At 44.9% G+C, this 27,567-nt stretch overlaps 2 protein-coding genes across 2 annotated transcripts in view; both read left to right on the top strand.

Annotated features, from left to right (window-relative positions):
• Positions 1 to 2,293: 2,293 nt before the first annotated feature.
• On the top strand, positions 2,294 to 7,753 carry LOC306981096 (uncharacterized protein; the record flags this gene model as incomplete). The annotated part of the gene is made up of 5 exons (XM_079580646.1): positions 2,294 to 2,365; positions 3,813 to 3,975; positions 5,510 to 5,595; positions 5,685 to 5,921; positions 7,644 to 7,753. Exons 1-5 carry the CDS (start codon positions 2,308 to 2,310, stop codon positions 7,751 to 7,753), a joined length of 654 nt encoding a protein of 217 aa, XP_079436772.1. The 5' UTR covers positions 2,294 to 2,307.
• Positions 7,754 to 18,067: 10,314 nt separating this feature from the next.
• The window catches only part of LOC306981095 (NACHT, LRR and PYD domains-containing protein 14-like), a gene marked incomplete at both ends in the record, with an annotated part of 347,014 nt that continues 337,514 nt past the window's right edge, over positions 18,068 to 27,567 (top strand). Inside the window, 5 exons of the mRNA XM_079580645.1 lie at positions 18,068 to 18,095; positions 18,781 to 19,277; positions 23,354 to 24,675; positions 24,752 to 24,925; positions 26,996 to 27,172. Of these exons, the coding sequence (XP_079436771.1) occupies positions 18,068 to 18,095; positions 18,781 to 19,277; positions 23,354 to 24,675; positions 24,752 to 24,925; positions 26,996 to 27,172 (2,198 nt within the window). The remainder of the gene's footprint in view (positions 18,096 to 18,780; positions 19,278 to 23,353; positions 24,676 to 24,751; positions 24,926 to 26,995; positions 27,173 to 27,567) is intronic.

Here is a 27,567-nt window from a genome sequence, read left to right as displayed (position 1 = left end):
CAAATTTGATTATGCAATTTGAACAGTTTATGCAATTTCTGTATTCGCTTCCCGCATTTCCACATTCAATCGCAATGGCGCATTTCTAGTCTATATTTATTATTTTTTAATACTAAGACAAAGCCTCCAGACTTGTCAAACATCGACACTTGGCCACATTAACATGACTCTTTGCTTTAGTTGGACATTCATCATCATATCAGAGGCAACAGCCCACTCTCCTCACACCGCGCTCAGACCAAGCGGAAAAAGTCTCTCCTCCGCTCAGCCGGCTCTACTTCCTTCACCAATACAAGCGGCTCAAATGAGTTTCCTTCACAGGGTGGCTGGGGGTGAGGAGCTCAGTTACCCGGGAGGAGCTCGGAGTAGAGTCGCTGCTCCTTCACGTCGAAAGGAGCAGCTGAGGTGGCTCGGGCATCTGTTCCGGATACCTCCTGGTCGCCTCCCGCGGGAGGTGTTCCAGGCATGTCCTAGTGGGACAAGGCCTCGTGGACCCAGGACACGCTGGTGGGACTATGTCTCCGAGCTGGCCTGGTGTGGCCTCGGGGTCAGAACAGCTGGAGGAGGTTTGGCCTCGGGGAACAGCTGGAGGAGGTGTGGCCTCGGGGTCAGAACAGCTGGAGGAGGTTTGGCCTCGGGGAACAGCTGGAGGAGGTCGGGGTCAGAACATCTGGAGGAGGTGTGGCCTTGGGGTCAGAACAGCTGGAGGAGGTGTGTGTGGATCAGGAAGTCTGGGCGTCTCTGCTGAGACGCTGCCCCCGCGACCCGGCCCCGGATAAAGAGGAAGAACATGGATGGATGGATGGACTTGTGACTGGTTGATCTACCCCCCACCCCCCGCCACTGCTGCGCTCAGAGAACATGGAACAGAAGCTGCTCTCCTCTCCCACTTAACTTGTTAATAAAATAAGTTATGGAAAGAGCAAACCAACCATTTTCTGATCTTTGTTGAGGGAAACGTCCGACATAAATAAACGAGAAACATTGCGTGTTTCCTTCAGACCCGTAATAAGGCTCCATAAACAGACAGAAGCTCCTCTGCATCCCAAAAATATGAACATCTCCGCGAATATTTGACCACGAAACCAAAAGATTTGTGATGCCGATCGTCCTCTCCCCGAGCCTAAAGAGCCACATCTGAGTCAAGTCTTTGTGGAAGATCACACAATAGGTGTGAGAGTAGCCGGCGCAACGGGGGCGGAGACAAAAGTCTGAAGTCCATCTGACCCTCCACATGCAGAACAACGAGAGTGGCCTCAGATCAGCAGCGTCTCGTTCAGATATCACGTTCATTTAAAGTTTATCCTAAATAAAAGTCATTCACCTCCTGCTCTGTTTCCTTTACTCCAGAGACGTCGTTCTTCATCAGAGGAAACTTTACATTTGTTTGTTTGTTTAAATTTGTGATAAAACACGTCCTTTTAAATCATGAGTTTGTTCTGAAAAGCATCAAACATGAGCTCTGTTTTAGGGGCGATGCAGAACTTTAATAGTTTCAGTCATAGTTTATTTGTTCAGATCTAAAGAGGAGAGAGGAGGGGGAGGAGCACGTTTGTGATCACACAGACTCGTATCCAATCACCTGAGCCTGAGGACAGGTGGGTGTCGGGGCCGTGGAGCCGCTGCAGTTCCTCTGGAGAGATGCAGCGGCTGATCAGGTCGGCTGCTCTCGTTGGGGTCTCAGATCTTTCCGTGCCCCACGTGCCCGTGACGTCAGAGCCTCTGGAGCAAGAACAGAAATCTAACCGGCACCGAGAGTCTGCAGTCGCTGTAAAACTGCTCCGTCTGGCTCATCTCAAACGAACCTAATGTGAAGATCTCCACCTGGTCCCCACACAAACCCCGCCCATGAGCGTCAGATCCAGGTGAGTCTTTAGGATTGATTTATTTTCCATCAGTGCGTCTGTTTCAGAGGTTATGAACATGGATTCACATATAAGTGTCGTATTTATGAGGTTATGCACATCGACTCATGTGTTTTTGTCATATTTGTGTCCGTGATCTACAGCAGGAGTTCCACATCGACGTCTGAACATGTTCCTCTGCAGCTTCTGGCCTTCAGCACAAAGTGTGAGGACTGAAAGGTTTCGAGTTTCGTGGTTTCCTGAGGCGTTTCTCAGTAAAAGTAAACGCGCTGGTGTGTTCAGGCGTCGCCGTTAACCACAGCGTCCTGAGTCTGACAAACAGGAAACTGCTCAGAGTCAGTGAACGCCACACGACGGACAGACCGGACCCAGACCTGGTTCACAGACCTGGTTCACAGACCTGGTTCATAGACCCGGTTCATAGACCTGGTTCACAGACCTGATGAAGAGTGCGAGGGCTTTGGTCCTGATGGTGGCGCTGTGGTGGACCCGGAGCAAAGGTGAGGACAAATCAAATCAAATAATCTGTTTTTATCTGAGAGACACAACACTCAAAACCACTCAGTCCAGATGATTGTGTTTGTAAAGACTTGAGCTGCTCAGAGTCAGAGGGAAAAAAGTACTTGGAGAAACTGTTCCTGTGAGTAAAAGTCTGATGTTTCAGTTCGACATAAATGACGAGAAACAAAATATGAAATTATGTGAAAATTGTTTAAAAAAAAGTTCTGTATGAAAAAACTATTTGCAAAAGTTCAGTTTCTTCAAAAAGTTCCTTAACCTCTTACCTCCCGCCTGAACCGAGAGGATTTTTTTCCTCAAGTCATCAGATTTATTTTTCATCATTTTTTTGTTGGGTATTCAACTCATTTTTCGTAACTTTTTTGTCACTTTTTTTGTCATTTTTTATCACATTTCTGACATTTTTTTGTCACATTTTTGTCATTTTTTCTTCAATTTTTAATAAATTTTTTGTCATTTTTTTGTCATTTTTTGTCACATTTTTATCAATTTTTTTCAATTTCTTGTAACATTTTTTGTGAACATTTTTGCCACTGTTTCATTAATTTTTCGTCACATTTTTGTCAATGTTTTCGTCACTTTTTTGTCACATTTCCATCATTGTTTTCATCTCAGTTTTGTTGCTATTTTCACACCTTTTTCCCAGAAGCTTTTGGATTGGGGTAAAGCACACATTGTCATTTTTTTGTCACATTTTGTCAAATTTTTTTAGTCATTTTTTTGTCAATTCCTTGTGACATTTTTGTGACATTTTTGCCACTTTTTCATCCATTTTTTGTCACTTTTTTGCCACATTTTATCACATTTTTGACATTTTTTGTCAATTTTTTGTCAATTTTTTGTCATTTTTTTGTCATTTTTTTGTCAAATTTTTATCACATTTTTGGTCACATTTTGTCACATTTTTTTGTAACTTTTTTGTCATATTTCTTCCATTTTTTTCAAAATGTTTTCAATTTCTTGTGACATTTTTGTGACATTTTTGCCACTTTATCATCAATGTTTTCGTCACTTTATCATCAATGTTTTCATCACTTTATCATCAATGTTTTCGTCACTTTATCATCAATGTTTTCGTCACATTTCCATCATTGTTTTGGTCTCAGTTTTGTTACTATTTTCACGGCTTTTTTCCAGAAGCTTTTGGATTGGGGTAAAGCCAAACGGGAGAAAACGTGCTCGGTTCAGGTGGGAGTTAAGGGGTTAAAGAAATGTACCGTGACTTTGGCCAGACTTTGGTCTTTTTCAGACTTCAGAGAAAACAGGAAGTTGAGAGCACTGCTGATTGGTCAAATGCCTCAGAGGCGGGATCTGTGATGTAGGGTGATCTCTTCTGATTGGACCACATGCTTCAGGGAGGCCGTGTGGAAACTGTGCAGCGATTCATCACAAGGAAAAACGATGATGAAAGTTTAAAATGTGCTCCAGGCCTCAGGGTGAGTCCAGACCGGGCCGAGTTCTGGCGCTGGGACTCTGTGGAGCTGGAGTGTGAAAACCCGGACTGGACCGTGAGGAGGACGACTCTCCGCGACAAAGGCAGCAGCTGCGGACAGGGCTGGGGTCAGCTGCAGCGGGACACCTGCTCCTTCAGGTACTGGGACACCTGCTCCTTCAGGTACTGGGACACCTGCTCCTTCAGGTACTGGGACACCTGCTCCTTCAGGTACTGGGACACCTGCTCCTTCAGGTACTGGGTCTGAGGGCGGGACACCTGCTCCTTCAGGTACTGGGTCTGAGGGACACCTGCTCCTTCAGGTACTGGGTCTGAGGGACACCTGCTCCTTCAGGTACTGGGTCTGAGGGACACCTGCTCCTTCAGGTACTGGGACACCTGCTCCTTCAGGTACTGGGTCTGAGGGACACCTGCTCCTTCAGGTACTGGGTCTGAGGGCGGGACACCTGCTCCTTCAGGTACTGGGTCTAAAGGTGGGACACCTGCTCCTTCAGGTACTGGGTCTGAGGGACACCTGCTCCTTCAGGTACTGGGTCTAAAGGTGGGACACCTGCTCCTTCAGGTACTGGGTCTGAGGGCGGGACACCTGCTCCTTCAGGTACTGGGTCTGAGGGACACCTGCTCCTTCAGGTACTGGGTCTAAAGGTGGGACACCTGCTCCTTCAGGTACTGGGTCTGAGGGACACCTGCTCCTTCAGGTACTGGGTCTGAGGGTGGGACACCTGCTCCTTCAGGTACTGGGTCTGAGGGCGGGACACCTGCTCCTTCAGGTACTGGGTCTAAAGGCGGGACACCTGCTCCTTCAGGTACTGGGTCTGAGGGCGGGACACCTGCTCCTTCAGGTACTGGGTCTGAGGGCGGGACACCTGCTCCTTCAGGTACTGGGTCTGAGGGTGGGACACCTGCTCCTTCAGGTACTGGGTCTGAGGGCGGGACACCTGCTCCTTCAGGTACTGGGTCTAAAGGTGGGACACCTGCTCCTTCAGGTACTGGGTCTGAGGGACACCTGCTCCTTCAGGTACTGGGTCTAAAGGTGGGACACCTGCTCCTTCAGGTACTGGGTCTGAGGGCGGGACACCTGCTCCTTCAGGTACTGGGTCTGAGGGACACCTGCTCCTTCAGGTACTGGGTCTGAGGGCGGGACACCTGCTCCTTCAGGTACTGGGTCTGAGGGCGGGACACCTGCTCCTTCAGGTACTGGGTCTGAGGGACACCTGCTCCTTCAGGTACTGGGTCTAAGGGCGGGACACCTGCTCCTTCAGGTACTGGGTCTGAGGGCGGGACACCTGCTCCTTCAGGTACTGGGTCTGAGGGACACCTGCTCCTTCAGGTACTGGGTCTGAGGGCGGGACACCTGCTCCTTCAGGTACTGGGTCTGAGGGACACCTGCTCCTTCAGGTACTGGGTCTGAGGGCGGGACACCTGCTCCTTCAGGTACTGGGTCTGAGGGACACCTGCTCCTTCAGGTACTGGGTCTGAGGGACACCTGCTCCTTCAGGTACTGGGTCTGAGCGACACCTGCTCCTTCAGGTACTGGTTCTGAGGGCGGGACACCTGCTCCTTCAGGTACTGGGTCTGAGGGCGGGACACCTGCTCCTTCAGGTACTGGGTCTGAGGGACACTTGCTCCTTCAGGTACTGGGTCTAAAGTCCAGTTTCTGGGTTCTTTGCAGATACATCGACCCCATGGACAGCGGGTGGTACTGGTGCGAGTCCACAGACGGACGGAGAGCGGTCGGACGGAACATCACCGTCAGCGGTGAGTGAGAACAGCGCCCCCTGTGGCCTGAGGCGCCTTCAACCTCTTAATGTGGCCTGAGCCTGACTCTCCACGTCTCTGATCCGCAGACAAAACTTTGAGACCACGCCCTGGAGCGACAACCCCGCCCACTGCTGCAGAGACCCCGCCTCCTGCAGCAAAGACCCCGCCCCCTGCGCCGGAGACCCCGCCCCCTGCGCCTGAGAATCCGCCCCCTGCCCCACAGCGCCCCCTGGCTGTGGCTGTGCTCTGTCACCTGCTGGTGCTGTGTCCGTACGTGATGTCCACTCTGATCCTCATGTCTCTGCACCGACAGAGGAGCTCAGGTGAGGACGGGAGGGCATCTCACTCACAGTAACGTTACTTTGAAGTAAAAACAGGCAAAACAGGTCCTCGGTGACGGGTCAGACCCACCGCCTGCAGGGGGCGCCACAGGGGCTGGTGCCTCCATGACCCGGCAACGGACAAGTGGAAGAAAATGGATGAATGGAATGAGTTTTGTGATCTTTAACCTCTTACCACCCGCCTAAACCACGTGCATTCTGTCCTCTTTGGTTATTATATAGGCCTGTGTAACGCCTCATTTGAAAGCTAAGACCCAGTTGTTGCTGTGTTGTCTCACCTTTATATATTTTTTTTTGCGTTTTTGTTGAATTTTTGTCAATTTTTGATGATTTTTTGTCCCATTTTTTTTTTTTTGTGGTCATTTTTTGGTTGAATTTCGGTTGAATTTTGGTTGATTTTTTGTTGAATTTGTTGAACAGCAACAATGTAAGGAAAAAAAGTACTTTTTACTTCTACTTGAGTAAAATGATAATGAAGTATCTGTTTCGTCACTTTTCCCACAGTAAATATTTAAGCTTCATTTTAACCTCTTCACTCCCACCTGAACGGATCACATTTTCTCCAGTTTGGCTTTACCCTAATCAAAAAGCTTGGGTTAGGGTTTGGGAAAAACAAGCAAAACAGCCACAAAGAAATGAGGAGAAAACAAGGATGTGAACGCAACAAAAAAATGACAAAGACTGAACAAAAATTTGACAAAAATGTGACAAAAAGTCAACCAAAAAGTGACTAAAAATTGACGAAAAAGAGTGTTGAAAATCCACAAGAAAATCCACAATTGAGCAACAAAAGTGACAAAAAAAGGGATGACAACACAGCAACAATGCAAGGAAAAAAGATTTAGATGAGTTTTGTAGAGTTTTGTACAAAAAATCAGCAAAGATGTGACAAAAAGTCAACCAACAAGTGACCAAAAATTAAAAAATAAAAGTGAGAAAAATTCAATAAAGATTTGACAAAAACTGAACAAAAATGTGACAAAAAGTCAACCAACAAGTGACTAAAACTTTAAAATAAATGTGAGAAAAACTCCCCAAAAAATTTGACAAAAACTGAACAAAAACTTGACAAAAATTTGACAAAAAAAATCTACAAAAATGTGACAAAAAGTGACAAAAATGTGACAAAAAGTCAACAAAAATTTGACCGAAATTCAACAGAAAAATGACAAAAATGTGACAAAAATTCAACAAAAATGTGACAAAAAGTCAACCAACAAGTGACCAAAAAAAAAAAAAAAAGTGAGAAAAACTCCACCAAAAAGTGACAAAAACTCACCAAAAATGTGAAAAAAAAGAAAAAAAAAAACATAAAAGGTGACACAACACAGCAACAGTGCACGGAAAAAGATCAGTTTTTTGGGTCTTAGCTTTCAAATGAGGTGCTCCACAGGCCTATAGCCAAAGAGGACAGCATGCATTGGGTTTAGGCGGGTGGTAAGAGGTTAATCAGACGCATGCTCCTCGTTCTTTAGAATTATTCCGTTTTTCTGCCGTTTTCTTCGAGTTTTCTTAGTAAAAGTCACACAGTTTTTAACCACACCCTCTTAACCCCCACTTTAACTCCAGTTCGGCTTTACCCAAATCTAAAGCTTCTCTCCTGGAGGTCACAGCTCACAGGCCAGAGTAACTGACCTCAGATTTCGTCGTATTTTATTTTCGTTTTGTCGGCAGGGCATCTGACACATTTCCCTCTGATGGCAGGAAACCGGGGTCTGCCGGTCGCCACGGTGACGTCCCAGACCGGGGCCGCGATGGGATTGGACGGACCGGCCGATGACATCACGGCGGTGACCACAGAGCACCGTTTCTGATGAACAAGTTCATACAATGTGTTATTTTCTACAAAGGTTTTAGGTGTTTTGTGTTGATTTGTGTTTCTGTGATTTACTTTACAGCTTAAAGCCAAACTGCGGAACCTCTGACCCGATCATTTACTCATGTTTTTATCCCACGTGGTTAGTTTATTGTTTATTGAAACAGGGACACATTTTTTGTCGCATTTTTGTTGAGTTTTTGTCATTTTTTTGTTTAGTTTTTGTCACTTTTTGGTTGAATTTTTCTCAAATTTCTTTTTTAATTTTTGTCACTTGTTGGTTGACTTTTTGTCACATCTTTGCTGAATATTTGTACAAAACTCTACAAAACTCATCTAAATAAATGTTTTTTTCCTTGCATTGTTGCTGTGTTGTCATCGCTTTTTTGTCACTTTTGTTGCTCTATTGTGGATTTTTTTGTGGATTTTCAACACTCTTTTTCGTCACTTTTTTGTCACATCTTTGTTGAATTTTTGTCACTTTTTTGTTGAAATTTTGTCAAATTTTTGTCACTTTTTTGTCACATCTTTGTTGAATTTTTGTCACTTTTTTGTCAAACTTTTGTTCAGTCTTTGTCACTTTTTTGTCACTTTTTTGTTGAATTTTTGTCACATTTTTGTTGAATCTTTAAATATTTTTTCCATCATTTTTTGTTGTGTTTTTTTGTCCGTGTTTTTCTCATGTTTTCATCCTCTTTTTCTCTCTACTTTTCATTTTTTAGCTTTTAGATTTGGGTAAAGCTCGATTGAGGCGGGACCGGTGGCCCTCGAGCCAGTGGCCCCTCTGTGCTCTTCCAGAACGGACATATGGCCAGTCCGCCCCTGAAAAAGCGCGGGAAAGACAAAGGTGGGAAAGACCAGGGTGGGAAAGACCAGGGTGGGAAAGACCAGGGTGGGAAAGACCAGGGTAGGAAAGACCAGGGTGGGAAAGACCAGGGTGGGAAAGACCAGGGTGGGAAAGACCAGGGTGCGACACAGACATTCTACAAACTGCTCCAAAATGTTTAAAACTGTTGGAGTTAAAACCAAGATGTTAAAGAGGAAACGAGCTGGTTGTTCCGCAGTGTGGCTTTAAAACAAGGCGACTGTAAAAGGGAACTTTCTGATCCCTCCTTAATGTGGCTTTAATGGACATTTGTGTGTCAGTGTTTGCGTCGTATTATCAGCGTGTCAGTGTTTGCTCTGAGTCCTAAACATCTGTCACATTTCTCTTGTATTCCTGAGCCCTGTGTCATCGATGAGAATAAAAGTGAGGATAAAAGTCTGGCTCTCACGGCCTCGGCTCCGGCTTTTACTTTCACACTTAAACCTTTACTGATAAAACCACACAAATAAACATGTCACATTTCAGAGACGGTTTAACCCTCTGTGGAATCAAACCCTTATGGCTCTGACACAGTGAAACCTCTCGACTCCCACCTGAACGGATCCCGTTTCATCCAGGCTTTCAAAAGGCTTTACCCCAATCGAAAAGCTTCTGGGGGAAAAAGCACCAAAACAGACACAAAAAATGAGAAGAAAACAAGGATGTAAACTCAGCCAAAAAGTGACAAAAATGTGACAAAAATGTGACAAAAACTCAACCAAAAAGTGACAAAAATGTGACAAAAATGTGACAAAAATGTGACAAAAACTCAACCAAAAAGTGACAAAAATTCAACCAAAATGTGACAAAAACTCAACCAAAAAGTGACAAAAACTCAACCAAAAAGTGACAAAAACTCAACCAAAATGTGACAAAAACTCAACCAAAAAGTGACAAAAATTCAACAAAAATGTGACAAAAACTCAACCAAAAAGTGACAAAAATTCTACAAAAATTCTACAAAAACTCAATCAAAAAGTGACAAAAATGTGACAAAAAATAACAAAATAAAAAAAAGACAAAAAATAAAAAAAACATTTAAAAAAAGGTGACACAAAACAGCAACAACGCGAGGAAAAACATCAGTTTAGTGGGTCTTAGCTTTCAAATGAGGCGTGACACTGGCCTGTTGTTCTGACGGGGCTCAGAGATTGTGTGTTTGTGTTGTGTCCTGTCTGCTGTGGTTGTGTTGTTGCATTGCACTCCCATAGTCTCCTCATAAAATCAAACAAAGTGTTATTTTCAACATCAATCAATCAATATCTCTTTATAAACGATTTTATTTGGACCTTTAAAAACATGGTTGTTCATCCATGATGCCAAAGCACAAACAGAAATGTGAAGAAAGTGTCCGGAGTGTGAAGATGTAAATATAAATATAATCCCATTTACAAACTCTGACTCCATTATTTAGATTTCACTGCTGAAAATATTGGTGATTTTGTCCACTTTTATACATAAAATGATACACATTTCCTTCTGATCTCAGTGTCAGTAATCCTCAGCCTGTGCCTTAAGGGTTAAGTGTGTGGCTGTGGTGACAGAGGGCGGGGCTTGTCCTCAGGTAAAGAGCAGGTGTTTCCGCCGCAGTGTCACAAATGTGCGGCTGAAGGGGAGATGACGGGACGGTCCTGTAATCTCCAAACCGAGCAGAAACCAGGGAGAGTCGGACAGAGGAGACGCTTCAGAGCCCACACTCAGGTGAGGCTTTGGAATCAGACAGAGCTACAGTTTACAGACTCATCACTGCATCATATACACAATAACAGACACCAGAGCACATTTGGTGTTTGGCCTTAAGTCAAGGGTCATTGAGTCATAATGAGTGCATTATTAGAGCTGTATCAGTGTAATGTGTGTAAATGCTTCTTATAAACAGAGCAAATATGTGTTAAAGTCAGTTAAAGGAGTGCCGTGAGGAAGCAGTCGAGCTGAGCCGCTCCCACTGTTTCCTGTTCGTCCAGTCTCAGGTAAAAATAAACACAGTGTTCACTTGAATGAATTTGGCAAGACACAGGTTAATGGAGGGTGAAAACCGGTAGAATCAACAAGACTAACTTTACTTTAACCCATGAAGATACAGAGCCTCTCGAAAGTATTCATACACCTTGAACTTTTGCACATTTTGTCATGTTTACAACCCTAAACATAAAGATTTTATTTTGATTTTTTTACTGAACGTTCACACACAAGTAACAGACAACTGTGAAGTGAAAGCAAAATGATTGTTATTTTTCAAAAAATAGAAAAGTGAAAAGTGGGGCGTGCATAAGTATTCATACAGCATGAATGAATACTTTGTGGAACCCCCTTTTGCTGCAATAACAGCACAAGTCTTTTGGGGTTTGACTCTAAAATATTAGCTCATGTAGAGACTGAAATTTTAGCCCATTCCTCTTTACAAAACAACTCCAGCTCTGTCACATTAGAAGGAGAGCGTTTGTGAACAGCAGTTTTCAGATTATTCCACAGATTTTCAATAGGATTTAGGTCAGGACTTTGACTGGGCCATTCTAACACATTAATATGTTTTTATTGAACTATTCCATTGTAGATTTATCTTTGTGTTTCGGGTCATTGTCCTGCTGAAGGTGAAGCTCCGCCCCAGCCTCAGTTCTCTTGTGACTCCAGCAGGTTTTCCTCAAATGTCTCTATATTTGGCTCCATCCATCTTCAAAACTATTCTTACAATCTCCCCAGTCCCCGCTGAGGAAAAGCAGCCCCACAGCATGATGCTCCCCCCCCGTATATTTGACACTGGGGATGGTGCACTCAGGACCATGAGCAGTGTCAGGTTTGCTCCATACATAACGTTTGTATCATCTGACCAAAGCTCCTTCTTCCACATGGAGCTGTGTCCTCCATATGACTTCTACAAACTTCAAACAGGATTTCTTATGGCCTCCTTTCAATAATGGCTTTCTTCTTCCACTCGTCCATGAAGGCCAGATTTGTGTAGATACGACTTATAGTTGTCCCATGTCCAGATTCCCCCAGCTCAGCGGCAGGACTTCACAGCTCCTCCAGAGTTATCTTGGGGCACTTGGTTGTATTTCTCACCAGTGTCTCCTTGTTCAGTTTGTTAGTTTACGTGAACAGCCGTGTCTTGGTAAGTCTGCAGTGGTGCTTTACTCTTTCCATTTCTGAATGATGGATTGAACAGTTGCTCCGGGAGATGTTTAAATCTTGGGAAATCTTTGTATAACTTAACGCTGCTTTAAACTTCTCCACAGCTTTATCCCTGACCTCTCTGGTGCTCCTTGGCCTTCATGATGTTGTTTAGTGACCAACACACTCCGACCACAGCTCTGAGGGCCTAAAAGAACAGCTGTAATTATACTGAGAGTAGATTACACACAGGTGCCTCTATTAAACCGTCAAGGCAATTTAATGCACTCAGAAAATGCTGTATGATACTTATGCAAGCCCCACTTTTCACTTTTCTATTTTTTGAAAAATAACAGAATCATGTATCATTTTGCTTTCACTTCACAGTCGTCTGTTACTTGTGTGTGAACGTTCAGTAAAAAAATCAAAATAAAATCTTTATGTTTATGGTTGTAAACATGACAAAATATGCCAAAGTCCAAGCTGTATGAATACTTACGCGAGGCACTGTAAATATAATCCCATTTACAAACTCTGACTCCATTATTTAGATTTCACTGCTGAATATATTGGAAACTTTGTCCACTTTTATACATAAAATTATACACATTTCCTTCTGGTCTCAGTGTCAGTGATCCTCAGCCTGTGCCTTAAGGGTTAAGTGTGTGGCTGTGGTGACAGAGGGCGGGGCTTGTCCTCAGGTAAAGAGCAGGTGTTTCCGCCGCAGTGTCACAAATGTGCGGCTGAAGGGGAGATGACGGGACGGTCCTGTAATCTCCAAACCGAGCAGAAACCAGGGAGAGTCGGACAGAGGAGACGCTTCAGAGCCCACACTCAGGTGAGGCTTTGGAATCAGACAGAGCTACAGTTTACAGACTCATCACTGCATCATATACACAATAACATACACCAGAGCACATTTGGTGTTTGGCCTTAAGTCAAGGTTCATTGAGTCATAATGAGTGCATTATTAGAGCTGTGTCAGTGTAATGTGTGTAAATGCTTCTTATAAACCGAGCAAATACGTGTCTGAACCTGTGAGGAGGCAAAGTGCGTGTGAAGGAGTGTGATGAGGAATGTAGTCGAGCTGAACTGCTGAGCCGCTCCCACTGTTTCCTGTTCGTCCAGTCACAGGTAAAAATAAACACAGCGTTCACATGATGAAATCATGAGGTGTGAAGAACAATAGAGACAATCGAGTGGATTAAGAAGATATTTACTGGGTGAAAAGTATAGAACAATTTTCACAAATAACAAACATAGACATGGGGTTTATATCCTATTATGCAAATGAGGTTTGTACAGGGCGGATCCTAAAACAGGATTGGCCGGCCCAAATTCCCGGTAAAAGCAGTTATTTTCGGTAGGGGGTTAGTTGAGACAGACAGTCTGTCTGGGAAGCTACGTATTCGTCAATGTCTGGTGGCTGGACTATGTATAGATAGAAAAACACATTCCTTGTCCTATAGGTTTTCTTACTTTCCGTTAGCGTAGGCAAAGTACGTTTTGCACACTCATAACTGAACACACTGGCATACTTGTTTATTTATAATATAATTTTAACATAGCAATGTTAAAAATATGACTTCAATCCCCCTTTTTCTTTTTCAATTCCGTAGTTCTTTTGCCTTCCTTCTAATTGTCCTATTGACAATACACAGCCTGTGAAGTATAAACAAAAATAATTCATCTATGAGGGCACGTCATTATCAAAGTCTGAGGTGAGGATTATAGGTGCTTTCTCTATTGCCACATCAAAGACAGAATAGAGTGTATTCATTAATACGTTTACATGTGGATACAACATTATGCTATATCAATTCCTGTCAAAAATAAGCCTTTATTTTATTCTGTTGCCTTTGGCGCCGACTTGGTTGAATTCCTGGCTCCTCCTGGTGCCGTTTTGTCGTTCATCGTGCTCTCGTGGTGGTGTCTCCCTCTGACTCCATATTTGTCCACCTTCACCTCTCACCCCCTCTCTCCAGGGGTTACCAAAGTTCACCTGGCAATAAACCAAAAAGAGGTGTAACAGTCAGAAGTTAAGTTATTATAAAATATGTCATTAAACCTAGGATTTACGGGGAATCACCACATTGTTTCGAGTGGTCCATGGTGTTTCTCTAACAAATGTGCATTGTAATATAGTGTAGTTGTCCCTCTGAAAGTTCGTATGTTGTAAAAGCCCTGTGGGCAACACAAGTTATATCTGACATTTTATGGTCAATACTTCAAAAAGTGGTGCATGTATCAATGACAGCTGCTACAAACACTTTTTACCAAGGAACTCTGCCTTCTCTGCTTCGTCAGTCTGTTAAACTAATATTGAATATTACTGGCCACACCCTTCTGTCGTCTCTGGAAATACAGAACAGATTCCTGATTTCTTGTCAGACATGTAGGAATCAAACTTCAACGTGATGAGTGGACTCGAGGCTGGAAATTTCAGAGTGTCCATCATGTCGTAAACATGGAATTTGTCCCATCAGCCTGAGATACAGTTTCTGGCTTGATCTCTCTGTTAGGATAAGCTTGTGTTGAACATGGAGCAAAGCACAGTTTGTAATCCAACATGACCAGTCCCACATGGATAAAAGTTCATGATCGCATGAGTCTTTCTTGTATGAGTTCCAAACTCTAACCGCTGACCGCATTCTATTCTTCACATGATGAGGTTTATCTCTGTGTTAAAGGCTCTGATTCTCCCCCAGGACGAGACTCGGGGGAAATGGCAGAAGGAAAAGCAAAGCCTCCAGAGGGCAGCACTGAGCCACAGCTCTGTGGGACAAAGTGAGTTCAGTCGTTCATACTTAACCTCCTTCAAAGACAAATGTGTTTTTAGACAAAGCAGAAACAGATTATTTTCTCTCCACAGATCTACAGCTTCAGTGTCCGCTCTGTCCATGAACAGTGACTGGTCTAAAGACTTTAATCCAAACAGTCCTGAACCTGCTCCAGATGAGTCGCCTCCTGCTCAGTTGTCCGACACTAGAGCTGTAAACGATGCCGCTCTGCTCCGTGTTCGCCTTCGCCCACACACAGGGTCCACCTCCCGGTAAGATCCCCATGATGTGCACAGAGACCTCGGCCTCTTTGCCGCTAGCGTTAGCTGGTTAGCATTGGCTGGTTAGCATCGGCCTCTTGCATTAAGTAAAGCACAAGTCGCTCAGCCACTGTGTTTACATCTGATGGAAACAGCTGGATTATCAGCAGTTATATAAACTCTAAGGTTAGGTATACTGTTAGTTTGGATTACTTTATTTATTTATTTTTACTTACATTTTTATTGTTTTATACAGAATTTGTAAAAATATAAGCTTCTAAAGGCATGCGTACAATGTCTGGTTGTTTGTAAATGTTTGTACAGGAAATACAATTAAAAATCCACCTCTATTAACCTCGTACACCATGGTCTGGGTGAATACTGGATCCTGATTGGCTGGTGCATTATTTTGGTGTAACCGCACACGTAGTCCGGTAGTTAAATCACTGGGATGTCACTCCGCTGTGGCGTCGCCATAGCAACGCATGACACAGCTGAGTCAGATAAAGGCGTAATTAGTGACTGACAGGAACATATGAGATGGATTTAGTGTTTGCTAAATGTTTGTAGAGGAGAGTGAGCAGCTAGGTTAGCTACTGTTAATAACATACGAGCTTTACATTTCTATTGGAAACGGTTAAGGCTATTCATCATTTTCAGGCGTACATAAAATGATCCTGCATTGAAGCATATTTGTCTGGATTAGTAAAGTCAAACATAAAAGTTTGAGTTGGGGGGCCCAGGTGTGAGCGACTCCACCGCAGCTGTTTCCATAAACAGTTGAGCTGGTTGAGCTAGCTAGCTTTAGCTTCAGGTTAAACCTTGTAAAAGGTAAATAACTCCTGCCCACGAGTGCCGCATATCGGTGTTTCCTTCCAGGGAAAAGTGTTTCCGGGTTAGTCCTGTTGTGTTGTGATTCTGTGCTGATGTTGTGTCGTTGAGCCTGACTGAGATCCTCGTAATAGCTGCGGAGAATGACTCGCTCTGAGACCAGCCTTCAGTGACCGGCTAATAACCCACACAAAATAGTCCCGTAGTCTGGCAGATTTAGAGAGTTTAGTCAATGAAAAACACATTTATTATAAATGTTAGGTTTGTGGGACCCTGGTATAAGCGGATTAAACAACGAGGAGCCGCGTTAGACGTTATAATGCAGGAGGAACAACACTGTGTCGGGCGTTAGAACCGTCTAATGCAGTGGTTCTCAACCTTTTGGAGCCACGACCCCCATTATAACAGGTAAAGGGGTTCGTGACCCCCCGCCTACATAATTCTTAAAAAACAAAGAAAAAAAACAAATGGCTGAAATAAAATTCATCAAACTACGAACAAATAATGTCATTCTGGTAAAATAGCAAACACATGCTACAATTAAACATTAGATTAAATGCTAGTGAAAATATGTATGTTTTATCTAAATTATCTGGTGAGCCCACAAATTTATCTCGCGACCCCCTTGGGGGTCCCAACCCCCAGGTTGAGAACCACTGGTCTAATGCGGCTCCGAGTTGTTTAGTCCTTACTTAACCCGAACCTTTAAACTAGTGTTGTTTTGTTGTGGTGACGTCATGGTTGGAGCTCCACTTATCATTGGCTGCCGATGTTGGCAACTGGCCTATCAGGGAGCGGCAGGTCTTTCCCATCCTATGGAAAAGATTTCAGGGAGTTCAGCTTCCCGATGGCCCTGTGAACGAAACTGTTCCTCAGTCGACTGGACCTGACCCGTAGATCCTGCAGTCTCCTCCCTGCCGGCACAACCATGAAGAGACTGTGTGATGGTGCGAAGGGTTCCCTTTGAGACGGGTGGAGGATATGTCCTAAAGAGAGGGGAGAGGGGCTCCACAGATCTGCTCCACTGCTCTCACGATGCTCTGGAGGCTCCTTCAGCAGGAGGCAGTGCTGGCCCCGTGCCACACAGTGATGGTCAGGGTGGTCTTTATAGTCCCTCTGTAGAAGAACCACACAGTGATGGTCAGGATGCTCCCTATAGTCCCTCTGTAGAAGAACCACACAGTGATGGTCAGGATGCTCTCTATAGTCCCTCTGTAGAAGAACCACAGTGATGGTCAGGATGCTCTCTATAGTCCCTCTGTAGAAGAACCACACAGTGATGGAGCTGGTCAGGATCCTCTCTATAGTCCCTCTGTAGAAGAACCACACAGTGATGGTCAGGATGCTCTCTATAGTCCCTCTGTAGAAGAACCTCACAGTGATGGTCAGGATGCTCTCTATAGTCCCTCTGTAGAAGAACCTCACAGTGATGGTCAGGATGCTCTCTATAGTCCCTCTGTAGAAGAACCACACAGTGATGGAGCTGGTCAGGATGCTCTCTATAGTCCCTCTGTAGAAGAACCACACAGTGATGGAGCTGGTCAGGATGCTCTCTATAGTCCCTCTGTAGAAGAACCTCACAGTGATGGAGCTGGTCAGGATGCTCTCTATAGTCCCTCTGTAGAAGAACCACACAGTGATGGAGATGGTCAGGATGCTCTCAATAGTCCCTCTGTAGAAGAACCACACAGTGATGGTCAGGATGCTCTCTATAGTCCCTCTGTAGAAGAACCACACAGTGATGAAGATGGTCAGGATGCTCTCTATCGTTCCTTTGGTCTTCTCCACATGTAGAGAGAGCTTGTTTTGCACCACATGGCCAGACTCACTCACTCCTGTAGTTTGACTCGTCTCTGTTTGAGTCGTTTGGAGCTCAGTCATGGGTCAGCAGAGTGAACAGGAGGGGGCTCAGCACATAGCCTTGGGGAGCCCCCGTGTTCAGTGTGATGGTTCTGGAGGACTTGCCGCCGTCACGTTCAGCTTGTGGTCTCCCCGTCAGAAACTCCAGCAGTCGAAGCAGAGCTGCAGCTTTCACGTCTCAGGCTGAAGAACTTTATTATCTTCTCTCCACAGAAGCAGATCCACAGCCTCAGTGTCGGCTCTGTCCATGAAGAGTGACAAGTCTAAACGCATACCTTTTAACTTCAGTCCTGAACCTGCTCCAGACTCACGGTAAGATCTGACCTGAACACAGAGTCTCAGCAGCTAAACTGTGCTTTATATTTGTGATTGTAGCTTCTGGGATGTTAAAAGGATAATTTCTGCGACTGCTCTGTAGCGGGGAATCGCTGTGCAGCCCCAGAAACAGTTCACACACATTTATCCGAAGCCTCATGTCTTTGTCCTCTTTACTCCTCATGTTGAACTGAGAAGCAGCTCAGGGACATGGATTAAAGCAGAATCTTTGGTTCATCCTGTTACTGATCAGGCGCTTTGGCCTGATCTGTAACAAACAGCTCCTCGTGATGATGAAATCAGGCCACAGCTCGGTGTCCAGTAGAATATTTCTCCATAGATTCAATGGACTGATGGAGGCCTGGGCCAAAAGAAGATCATCCATGCTGAACATTTAGCTGTGTGCGAGAAGCTGTCAATAATATTTAATAATGACTTAAAGAGGCCAAAAGGCTTCAAATGAAAAACAATTCCAGAGCTCTTTTCTCATTGGGTTTTTCAGGCTTTACGGCTGAGACTGAGCAACTTCATGAGGGAGACAGTTACCAGTTAAAAGTAGAAAAAGAGCTGCAGCTTTCACGTCTCAGGCTGAAGAACTTTATTATCTTCTCTCCACAGAAGCAGATCTACAGCCTCAGTGTCGGCTCTGTCCATGAAGAGTGACAAGTCTAAACGCATACCTTTTAACTTCAGTCCTGAACCTGCTCCAGACTCGCAGTAAGAACTGACCTGAACACAGAGTCTCAGCAGCTAAACTGTGCTTTATATTTGTGATTGTAACTTGTGAGATGTTAAAGACGTGCTCAGTGCTGTGTGTTTGTGTCACAGAGAAACAGAGTCAGAGCAGGACGCCTGGCCTCAGTGTGGAGACACAGGCAACAGTCCTGATCAGGGGGTTCAAGGCCCTGCACCAGGTGAGTCTGCTCAGTCTGAGACTCATCAACTACAGCAGGGAATAAGAGACCTGTTCATCAACATTAACAGGTGTCTCCTCCTCTGTGTCCAGGTGAAGGTCTCCACAAGGTTCTGAAGGACCATAAGCAGAGCCTGAGCAGCAGATGTGAGAGTGTGACAGAGGGAAGTGAAGAATCAGGAGATAGAACTCTTCTGAACAGCATCTTCACTGAGCTGTACATCACAGAGGGCCTCAGTGAAGAGGCCAGAGCCCAACCTGAGGAGAGGAGTCTGGAGACACAGTCCAAGAAGAAGCAGGTCCAGGAGATCACCATCAGGTGCCAGGACATCTTTAAAGCTCTGCCCCCTGAGCAGCAGCAGGGGGCGCTGCAGCAGGGCTCCATCAGAGCCGTGCTGACTGTGGGCGTGGCTGGAGTGGGGAAGACCTTCTCAGTCCTGAAGTTCTGTCTGGACTGGGCCCAGGGCTCAGAGAACCAGGAGCTGCAGCTGGTGGTGCCACTGTCCTTCAGAGAGATGAACCTGGTCAGAAGGGGGCGCTACAGTCTGATGGAGCTGATCCAAGTGTTCCATCCAGCGCTGGATCCACAGGTCACTCTCATTTAGAGAAAGCTTTACCTTCATGAGGAGTTAAACACTTAGTTGGTAAAACAAAAGCACATTGGCCTCAGGGCGTTTTCACACGTGTTAGAGTTTTTTGGGTCGACCCAAGATCGCACTGTTTCAACGTCAGTTCAGTCGGTGTTAGCAAACATCAGCTAAAGCCCTTCGCACATTATAGTTAACTGGGGGTATGACATGCTGCCATCCATCCATCCATCCATCCATCCATCCATCCATCCATCCATCCATCCATCCATCCATCCATCCATCAACAAACCATCTGGGCTGGGACAGAATGTCTGATCACAATACTTTTTCATACTGGTGCATTTTTTCCAGCTAAAGTTACACAGCACTTTATTACCTTATGTCTCAATGCACTTTTCATCTTAAGACATTAAATAGAAAATCTCATTTGGTTTCACTTCACTTTGGTCACATGCACATTTAACTATTACTTATCATAATGACTTACTGTAGTGTGATATATAGTGAGATATATGTAAGGGATAATGTATAGAACGCTGGTCACCTTCAGGGCGAAACAAGACCCCTCCGCTTCGCATCGGGGTCCGGTTCGCCCTGTCGGTACTTATTTTCCCGATAATGACCAGCGTTCTATACATTATCCCGCTTATTATACGGCCATTTGCCAACTGAACACACAACATAAACTTCGTACGCTTTTATGAAGGCCGAAAGGTTTATTTAATGACATCCGCGACAAATAGTTCCCAAAAGTTTGCGCGTTGCGCTGCAGCGTTTGGCTAGGCTAGAAGCAGCAAGGCTAGTAGCTAGCCTAGCTACTTAGTTGAAGGCGCAGTTGGAGGAATGGTGGTGAATCTTTGGGTAAATTGAAAGTCAGACTCACGCTAACTTCACGAGCAATTCCCCCAACTTCTCTGGCAGTGACGGGGACAGAGATAGTGTCGCTACTACGTACGCGCGGAGTGATATGAAAGCACGAACTCCGTTGCCATGGGCAGCGGTCATTATTTTTTTCAGAGGTCCTTTATCAGAAAATAATGACCGGTAGAACGTTGGGAAATCCCATTCAAATCAACGGAGCTTCTACTTACGTTGTGAAGAGCCGTATAATAAAATGTGATAAATAATCTGGCCAACTTCCAACTTCTCTCAAAACTGCACTTATCAACCCACGGTTTAAGAAACCCTCCCTCGATCCAGACACTCTGTCAAACTACCGACCCATCTCTCCAAAGTAACTTAAAAAGAAATTGTCACCCAAATCCACAACCACCTTCACTCACACAGTCTGTACGAAAAATGTCAGTCCGGTTTCCGCTCCGCTCATAGTACAGAGACAGCCCTGGTCAGGGTCACAAATGACCTGCTTGTGGCTGCTGACCAGGGCTCTCCATCCCTCCTCCTGCTCTTGGACCTCTCAGCCGCCTTCGACGCCGATGACCACACCATCCTCCTTCACCGTCTGCAGCACTACATCGGCATCTCACACACAGCACTCCAGTGGTTTCGGTCGTACCTGACTGATAGAGTTGAGTTTGTGGCCCTGGGGGGAGCCAGGTCGAGGCCCCACGCCGTCACCTGTGGAGTGCCCCAAGGCTCAGTCCTCGGCCCCCTCCTCTTTTCCATCTATATGCTCCCCCTGGGCCACATCATCAGCAGGCATGGAGTTGCCTTCCACATATCTGCTGATGATACTCAGCTCTATGTCAGGTTGGGCCCCACATCCCCCACATCATCACTCCCCACATGACCTGCTGCCTGGAGGAGACAAGGGCAGGGATGACTGACAACTTCCTTCAGTTAAACAGCTCCAAAACAGAAGGTCTCCTCATTGGTTTACTCATTTGCAGGCCATGACATTTAATTCTCCTCACACCCTCTGTTACAAACCTGGGGGTTCGATTTGACCCCCACCTCTCATTTAACACCCACATCCAACATATCTGTAAGACTGCATTCTTTCACCTCCGCAACATCTCCAAACTCCGCCCCTCCCTCTCCCTTCCTGATCCAGAGAGGCTGGTTCAGGCCTTTGTCTCCTCCTCATGGGGATCCCTGAGGTCCTGATGAGGGTGCGTGAATATGAAACCATCACACCCATCCTCCATAAACTCCACTGGCTTCCTGTTAGGTTCAGGATTGAGTGTAAGATCTGCCTCCTGACCTATCAGTGTGTCTACGGCAGTGCACCAGTGTACCTTAAAGAACTCCTCAACAATGCCCTCCCCAACCATCTGAGGGCACCACAGTCTATCGAGGTCAAGGTCAAGGTCAAGTTTATTTCTATAGCACATTTACAACAACCACGGCTGCCCAAAGTGCTTCACAACACAAACAGATGATAAAAACTATGAATACAAATACAAACAAGGCATAATAACTACGTCAAAATCAATTAAACAAAAATACAATGGAGAAAGTTGAACATATTAAAAGGCCTGTGTAAAGAGGTGGGTTTTAAGGGAGGACTTAAAACTGCTTAGAGTCGGGGCCAAACGGATGCTGAGGGGCAGACCGTTCCACAGTCGGGGGGCAGCAGCAGAAAAAGCTCTGTCTCCTCTGGTTTTCATGTGCGTTTTGGGCACATCCAGAAGGAGCAGGTCAGCTGAGCGAAGTGCTCTGGACGGGGCATGGACAGAGAGTAGCTCAGACAGATACAAAGGTGCCAAGCCATTTAAACATTAAAGGTTTTTAAAAGTCAACTGAAGACCCACTTATTTCGTGCGGCTTTCTGTTATGTTTATTTTGTGTTTTTACTGCTAATATGCTTCATGTTTTTACTACTGATTTGTTCTGTTCTTTTTTTGTGGCAACTGTAGCACTTTGAGATGTGTTTTTCATGTGTAAAGTGCAATACAAATCAAATTTATTATTATTATTATTATTATTATATATATATTGGACTGTCCACCTTAATGTGGTGGAGGGGTTTGAGTGTCCGAATGATCCTGGGGGCTATATTGTCGGGGTTGGTAGGGTCTCACTTGGCAAACAGGTCCTAGGTGACGGGTCAGACAAAGAGCGGTTCAGAAGTTTGAACCATGAGGCCGTCCTTCTGTGGACCCACCACCTGCAGGAGGAGCCATAAGGGGCTGGTGCAATGTGATTTGGGCAACTCCAACAGCTGCCCCCACGACCCGGCAACGGAAAAGTGGAAGAGGATGGAAGGATGGAAGGATGGATGGAAGGATGGAAGGATGGAAGGATGGAAGGATGGATGGATGGATGGATGGATGGATGGATGGATGGATGGATGGATGGATGGATGGATGGATGGATGGATGGATGGATGGATGGATGGATGGATGGATATTGGACTGTGACAAAAGTGGATTGTCCCAGCCCTATAATCTGTATTATAAATTACTGACTACGGATTCTAAACCAATTGTTCTTCGTCAATCCAGCACACACTTCTATCTCTCTCGTGGCCAAAAAGGCCAGACATTATTTTCGTACCTTCAGCTATGAAATCATGGTGAGAAGGAGAATATTTACTGGGTGAAGAGTACAGAGCATGTTCACAACGAATAATGGTATACAGTGGTTTATATCACTCTATGTAAATGAGGTACGTACAGGGCGTATCCTTAAAGATGATAGGCTGGAGTCCAAATTCTAAGTAAAGGTTGTTTTTCTCAGAGAGGCTGATAGAGATCAGCTGTGTCCATGTAGAAGAGGCCCTTCCCCAAGAGAGTCCATGTGAGACCCCATATCAATCACTGTTGTCAGTTGCAGGATAAACATACATGTTGGGGCCCTAATATGGAAAAGTTGAAACATACGTGGCCCTCACATGAAGATCACACTGGCATGCTTATTCATCTATAATATAATTTAAACATAGTAATGTTAAAATATGATTTCAAGCTATGAAGCTGCCATTTGTAATCAGTGACGTGTCACCTTTAGATCGATTATGGCTCCAGGTGTTTCTAATGCTTCTAATTATTTTAATTGTATTATTCACTATGTATTTGAGAGATGGTAGGAAGCTGCAAAGTTTTCTGACTCTAAAGTTATGGTTGAAGGAAAGTGGTGTAAAGTCATGGATGTTGTGTTTCTCTGCCCCACAGACGCTCACAGCCCACACTCTGTCCGTCTGTAAACTCCTGTTCATCTTTGACGGCCTCGACGAGAGCAGACTGTCTCTGGACTTCAGCTGTGAGCTCATCTCTGAGGTCACACAGAGGTCAGAGGTGGGCGTACTGTTGGTGAACCTCATCAGAGGCGCTCTGCTTCCTCACGCCCTTATATGGATCACCTCCCGCCCAGCGGCGGCCCATCAGATCCCAGCGCGGTGCGTGCACAGGGTCACGGAGGTCAGGGGCTTCATCACTGACCCACAGAAGGAGCAGTACTTCAGGAAGAGGTTCTCAGATGAAGAGCAGCTTCAAACAGTCCTGTCCCACCTCAGAACCTCCCGCAGCCTCCACAACATGAGCCAGATCCCAGTCTTCTGCTGGATCACCTCCACAGTCCTGGACCACGTGTTGAGAAGCCATCAGAGCGGACCACTGCCCCAGACCCTCACAGACATGTACGCACACTTCCTGTTGGTGCAGACGCACAGGAAGAGGAAGTACAAACAGACACAAACAGAGGTCAGGTCTGAGACCTGGGGGCTGACAGAGGCCGACACAGAGCTGATCCTGAAGCTGGGGAGACTGGCCTTTGAGCATCTGCAGACAGGAAACATCATGTTCTACCAAGAAGACCTGGAGCAGGTGGGTCTGGACCTGAGCGAGGCCTCGGTCTACTCCGGACTCTGCACTGAGATCTTCAAACGAGAGAGTGTCTTCAACCAGTCAGTCTACTGCTTCATCCACCTGAGCGTGCAGGAGTTTCTGGCAGCCGTTTACCTTCACCACTGCTTTAAGAACAACCAGGAGGTGGTCAGGGAGTTTCTTTATGGAAGTGAAGGAACCGTCTCAGGGTTAAGTCCAAGTAAGTTCCTCAGAGAAGCTCTTGAAAAGTCCCTGCAGAGTCCACACGGCCACCTGGACCTGTTTGTGCGGTTCCTTCATGGCCTCAGTCTGGAGTCCAACCACAGACTTTTAGGAGCTCTGCTGAGTCCAATCCACCAATCAGAAATCACAGAAGTCATGAAGAACCTTAAAGTGATGAACACAGAGAAAGTCTCTCCCGACAGAAGCATCAACATCTTCCACTGTCTGATGGAGCTGAAGGACCAGTCTGTGCAGCAGCAGATCCAGGACTTCCTGAAGTCTGGAGGTGGATCTAAGGAGAAACTGTCTGAGATCCAGTGCTCGGCTCTGGCCTACATGCTGCAGATGTCAGAGCAGGTCCTGGAGGAGCTGGACCTAAGGAAGTACAACACGTCTCTTCAGGGTAAACAGAGACTGGTCCCAGCGGTGAGGAACTGCAGGAAGGCTGTGTGAGTCCTCAGTCACAGACAGAAGCTTCAAAGACCTGTTAGAATCACTCATATGTCGCTCTAACATCTGTTACAGGTTTAGAAGCTGTGAACTCTCAGATCTTCACTGTGAAGTGGTGGCGTCAGCGCTGAGCTCCAGCCCCTCCCATCTCAGAAAGCTGGATCTGAGCCGTAATAACCTGAGTGACTCCTCAGTGTCTGTGCTGTGTGAAGGTCTGAAGAGTCCTCACTGTCAGCTCTCCTCTCTCAGGTCAGTGCAGGTCTGAAGAGTCCTCATTGTCAGCTCTCCTCTCTCAGGTCAGTGCAGGTCTGAAGAGTCCTCACTGTCAGCTCTCCTCTCTCAGGTCAGTGTCAGGACTGTGATGGCTCTCGCTCGTCCATCCTCCACTCTCCTCATCCTTTAATCACTGAGTGATGGGACGTAACCGTTCTCTGAGAGTGAATTAAAGTGTAGGAGATCATGTCTGAAAAACTACAGCATTTACCCCCGACCTCTGAGTCCTGCTCCAAACCAGAGTCTCAGATGTTCAGCTGTAGCTACAGAAACTCCTCTGACTTTACTCTGGACTTAATCACTTCATTTATTCTTTATTCAGATTGTGGGACTGTGGTTTGTCAAAGATCAGCTGTTCCTCTCTGGCCTCAGCTCTGAAGTCCAACCCCTCACATCTCACTGAGCTGGAGCTCAGTAATAACACAGACCTGTCTGACTCAGGAGTGTCTCATCTGTGTGATTTTCTGCAAAGGTCAGACTGTCGCCTGAAGATTCTCAGGTAAGTTCACTGTCTCTGTGTCAGGGATCAAGCCAAAAATAATTAATAGACTTTTAGAATATATTTACACATTGACTGCCAAAAAGAAAAAAAAAATGTTTTTGCATGTTCTTCTTCAAACAACGTGAAACTCAGGCCCAGACATTCTCAATAGTCCATGTTCTTTTCTTGAAGAGTGAAATGAGGGAGACAGTTGTGTTTCATAAAACACACAATATTTGATCAAACTAGCCTCTGTTTAACTTAAGATTTCTGAGGAACCGAGACACATCATAATGCATCAGTTTTATATAGCGCTTTTCTGGACACTCAAAGACGCTTTACATTGCACTATTCATTCACTCCATACCCGGTGGTGTTAAGCTACTATTGTAGCCACAGCTGCCCTGGGGCAGACTGACGGAAGCGAGGCAACCAGTCTGCGCCATCGGCCCCTCCGACCACCACCAACCACTCACTCACTACATTCGCTAGGCTTCCTGGTGTTACTAAACGGTCTCCCATCCAAATACCGACCAGGCCCTTCCCTGCTGAGCTTCCAAGGTCTGACGGGATTGGGCAGAGCAAAGGCGGTATGACCACCTCCAACTCCACCTCCTGAGAGCTGAGAGTATCAGCTTTCAAACGAGCCACAGCCTGTGTCCATAACTATAACACAGAATACACTGTGGTGCTACAAATATCATGAAAAATGGTCTGGATTGTTGGCACTCAATGTGTTAAATGTCATTTTAAAAATAATCACAAAATAAATGAAATATTTTCATCTATTTATGCTTTTTATACATTAAGATTTGTATATTGTTCAAACTATATTTTAGAAAGTTTTACAAAAGAATTAGACTTTAAACAATTTGTGGAAAAGTTTGTTGTTTTAAATTATTAACTCATCAGTTTAAATTCATGACTTTTATTATTCAAGATGTGCCTTTGTCTTTGTTTTATCTGTTTTATCTCAGGACGTTGATCACTTCATTTATTCTTTATTCAGATTGAAGGACTGTGGTTTGTCAGAGATCAGCTGTTCCTCTCTGGCCTCAGCTCTGAAGTCCAACCCCTCACATCTCACTGAGCTGGAGCTGAGTTATAACAGACTGTCTGACTCAGGAGTGTCTCATCTGTGTGATTATCTGCAAATGACAGACTGTCGACTGCAGATTCTCAGGTCAGTTCACTGTCTCTGTGTCAGGGCTCCAGTTTTAACACAAACTATGAACAAAACAGTTTTAGATTTGTTTTTGTTTTGTTCATGACAAAAAATAAAAAATAAAATAAATCATAGAAATGAAAGTCTTGTAAATATTGTGTTAAAAAGAGATGGAACTAAATAAATGAAATTCATCTGCATTTAGATGTGTATATTGCTCAAACAATATTTTAAAAAGTTTTACAAATAATTTGACTTTAAATGGTTTGTGAAAAAATATAAATATTAGAAACTATTCAGTTTTGTATTCATGACTTTTATTATTCAAGATATGTCTTTGTGTTTGTTTTATATGTTTTATCTTTGGACTTTATAATCACTTCATTTATTCTTTATTCAGATTGAGGGGCTGTGGTTTGTCAGAGATCAGCTGTTCCTCTCTGGCCTCAGCTCTGAAGTCCAACCCCTCACATCTCACTGAGCTGGACCTGGGTGGTAACAAAGACCTGTTTGACTCAGGAGTGTCTCATCTGTGTGGTTTTCTGCAAAGGTCAGACTGTCGCCTAAATATTCTCAGGTCAGTTCACTGTCTCTGTGTCAGGGCTCAAGATTTGTTTTGTTTTGTTTGAGAAAAAAACAATTAATTTCCAGAAGAAAAAAATCTTAGAAGTTTTATCCATAGACTTTTAGAATATATTAACAAATTGAGTGCCAAAAAGAAAAAAAAGGGGTTTTGCATTTTTTCTTTATTTTATTTTTTTATTACAATACGAGACAGTCTTAGCCTGGCCTGAGTCAGACTGATCCTCATGTTCACAGATTCATGGGGAAACAGTCTGGAATTGTGTGATTTGAATCTCACTGACTCCGGCAAAACCAAGACGAGCCAATCAGAGCGCGGGAGCTCTGTATGTCGTCTTCTGTGCTAGGATTTACCATCAAACTCCTCCGGCCGTGACCAAAACAGTGAAG

This window comes from Gobius niger (assembly GCF_951799975.1).
Source record: "Gobius niger genome assembly, chromosome: 21".
NCBI classification, from domain to species: Eukaryota; Metazoa; Chordata; class Actinopteri; order Gobiiformes; family Gobiidae; genus Gobius; species Gobius niger.
Note: the sequence above shows the minus strand (reverse complement) of the source record. Positions and strands in the feature narration are given on the sequence as shown.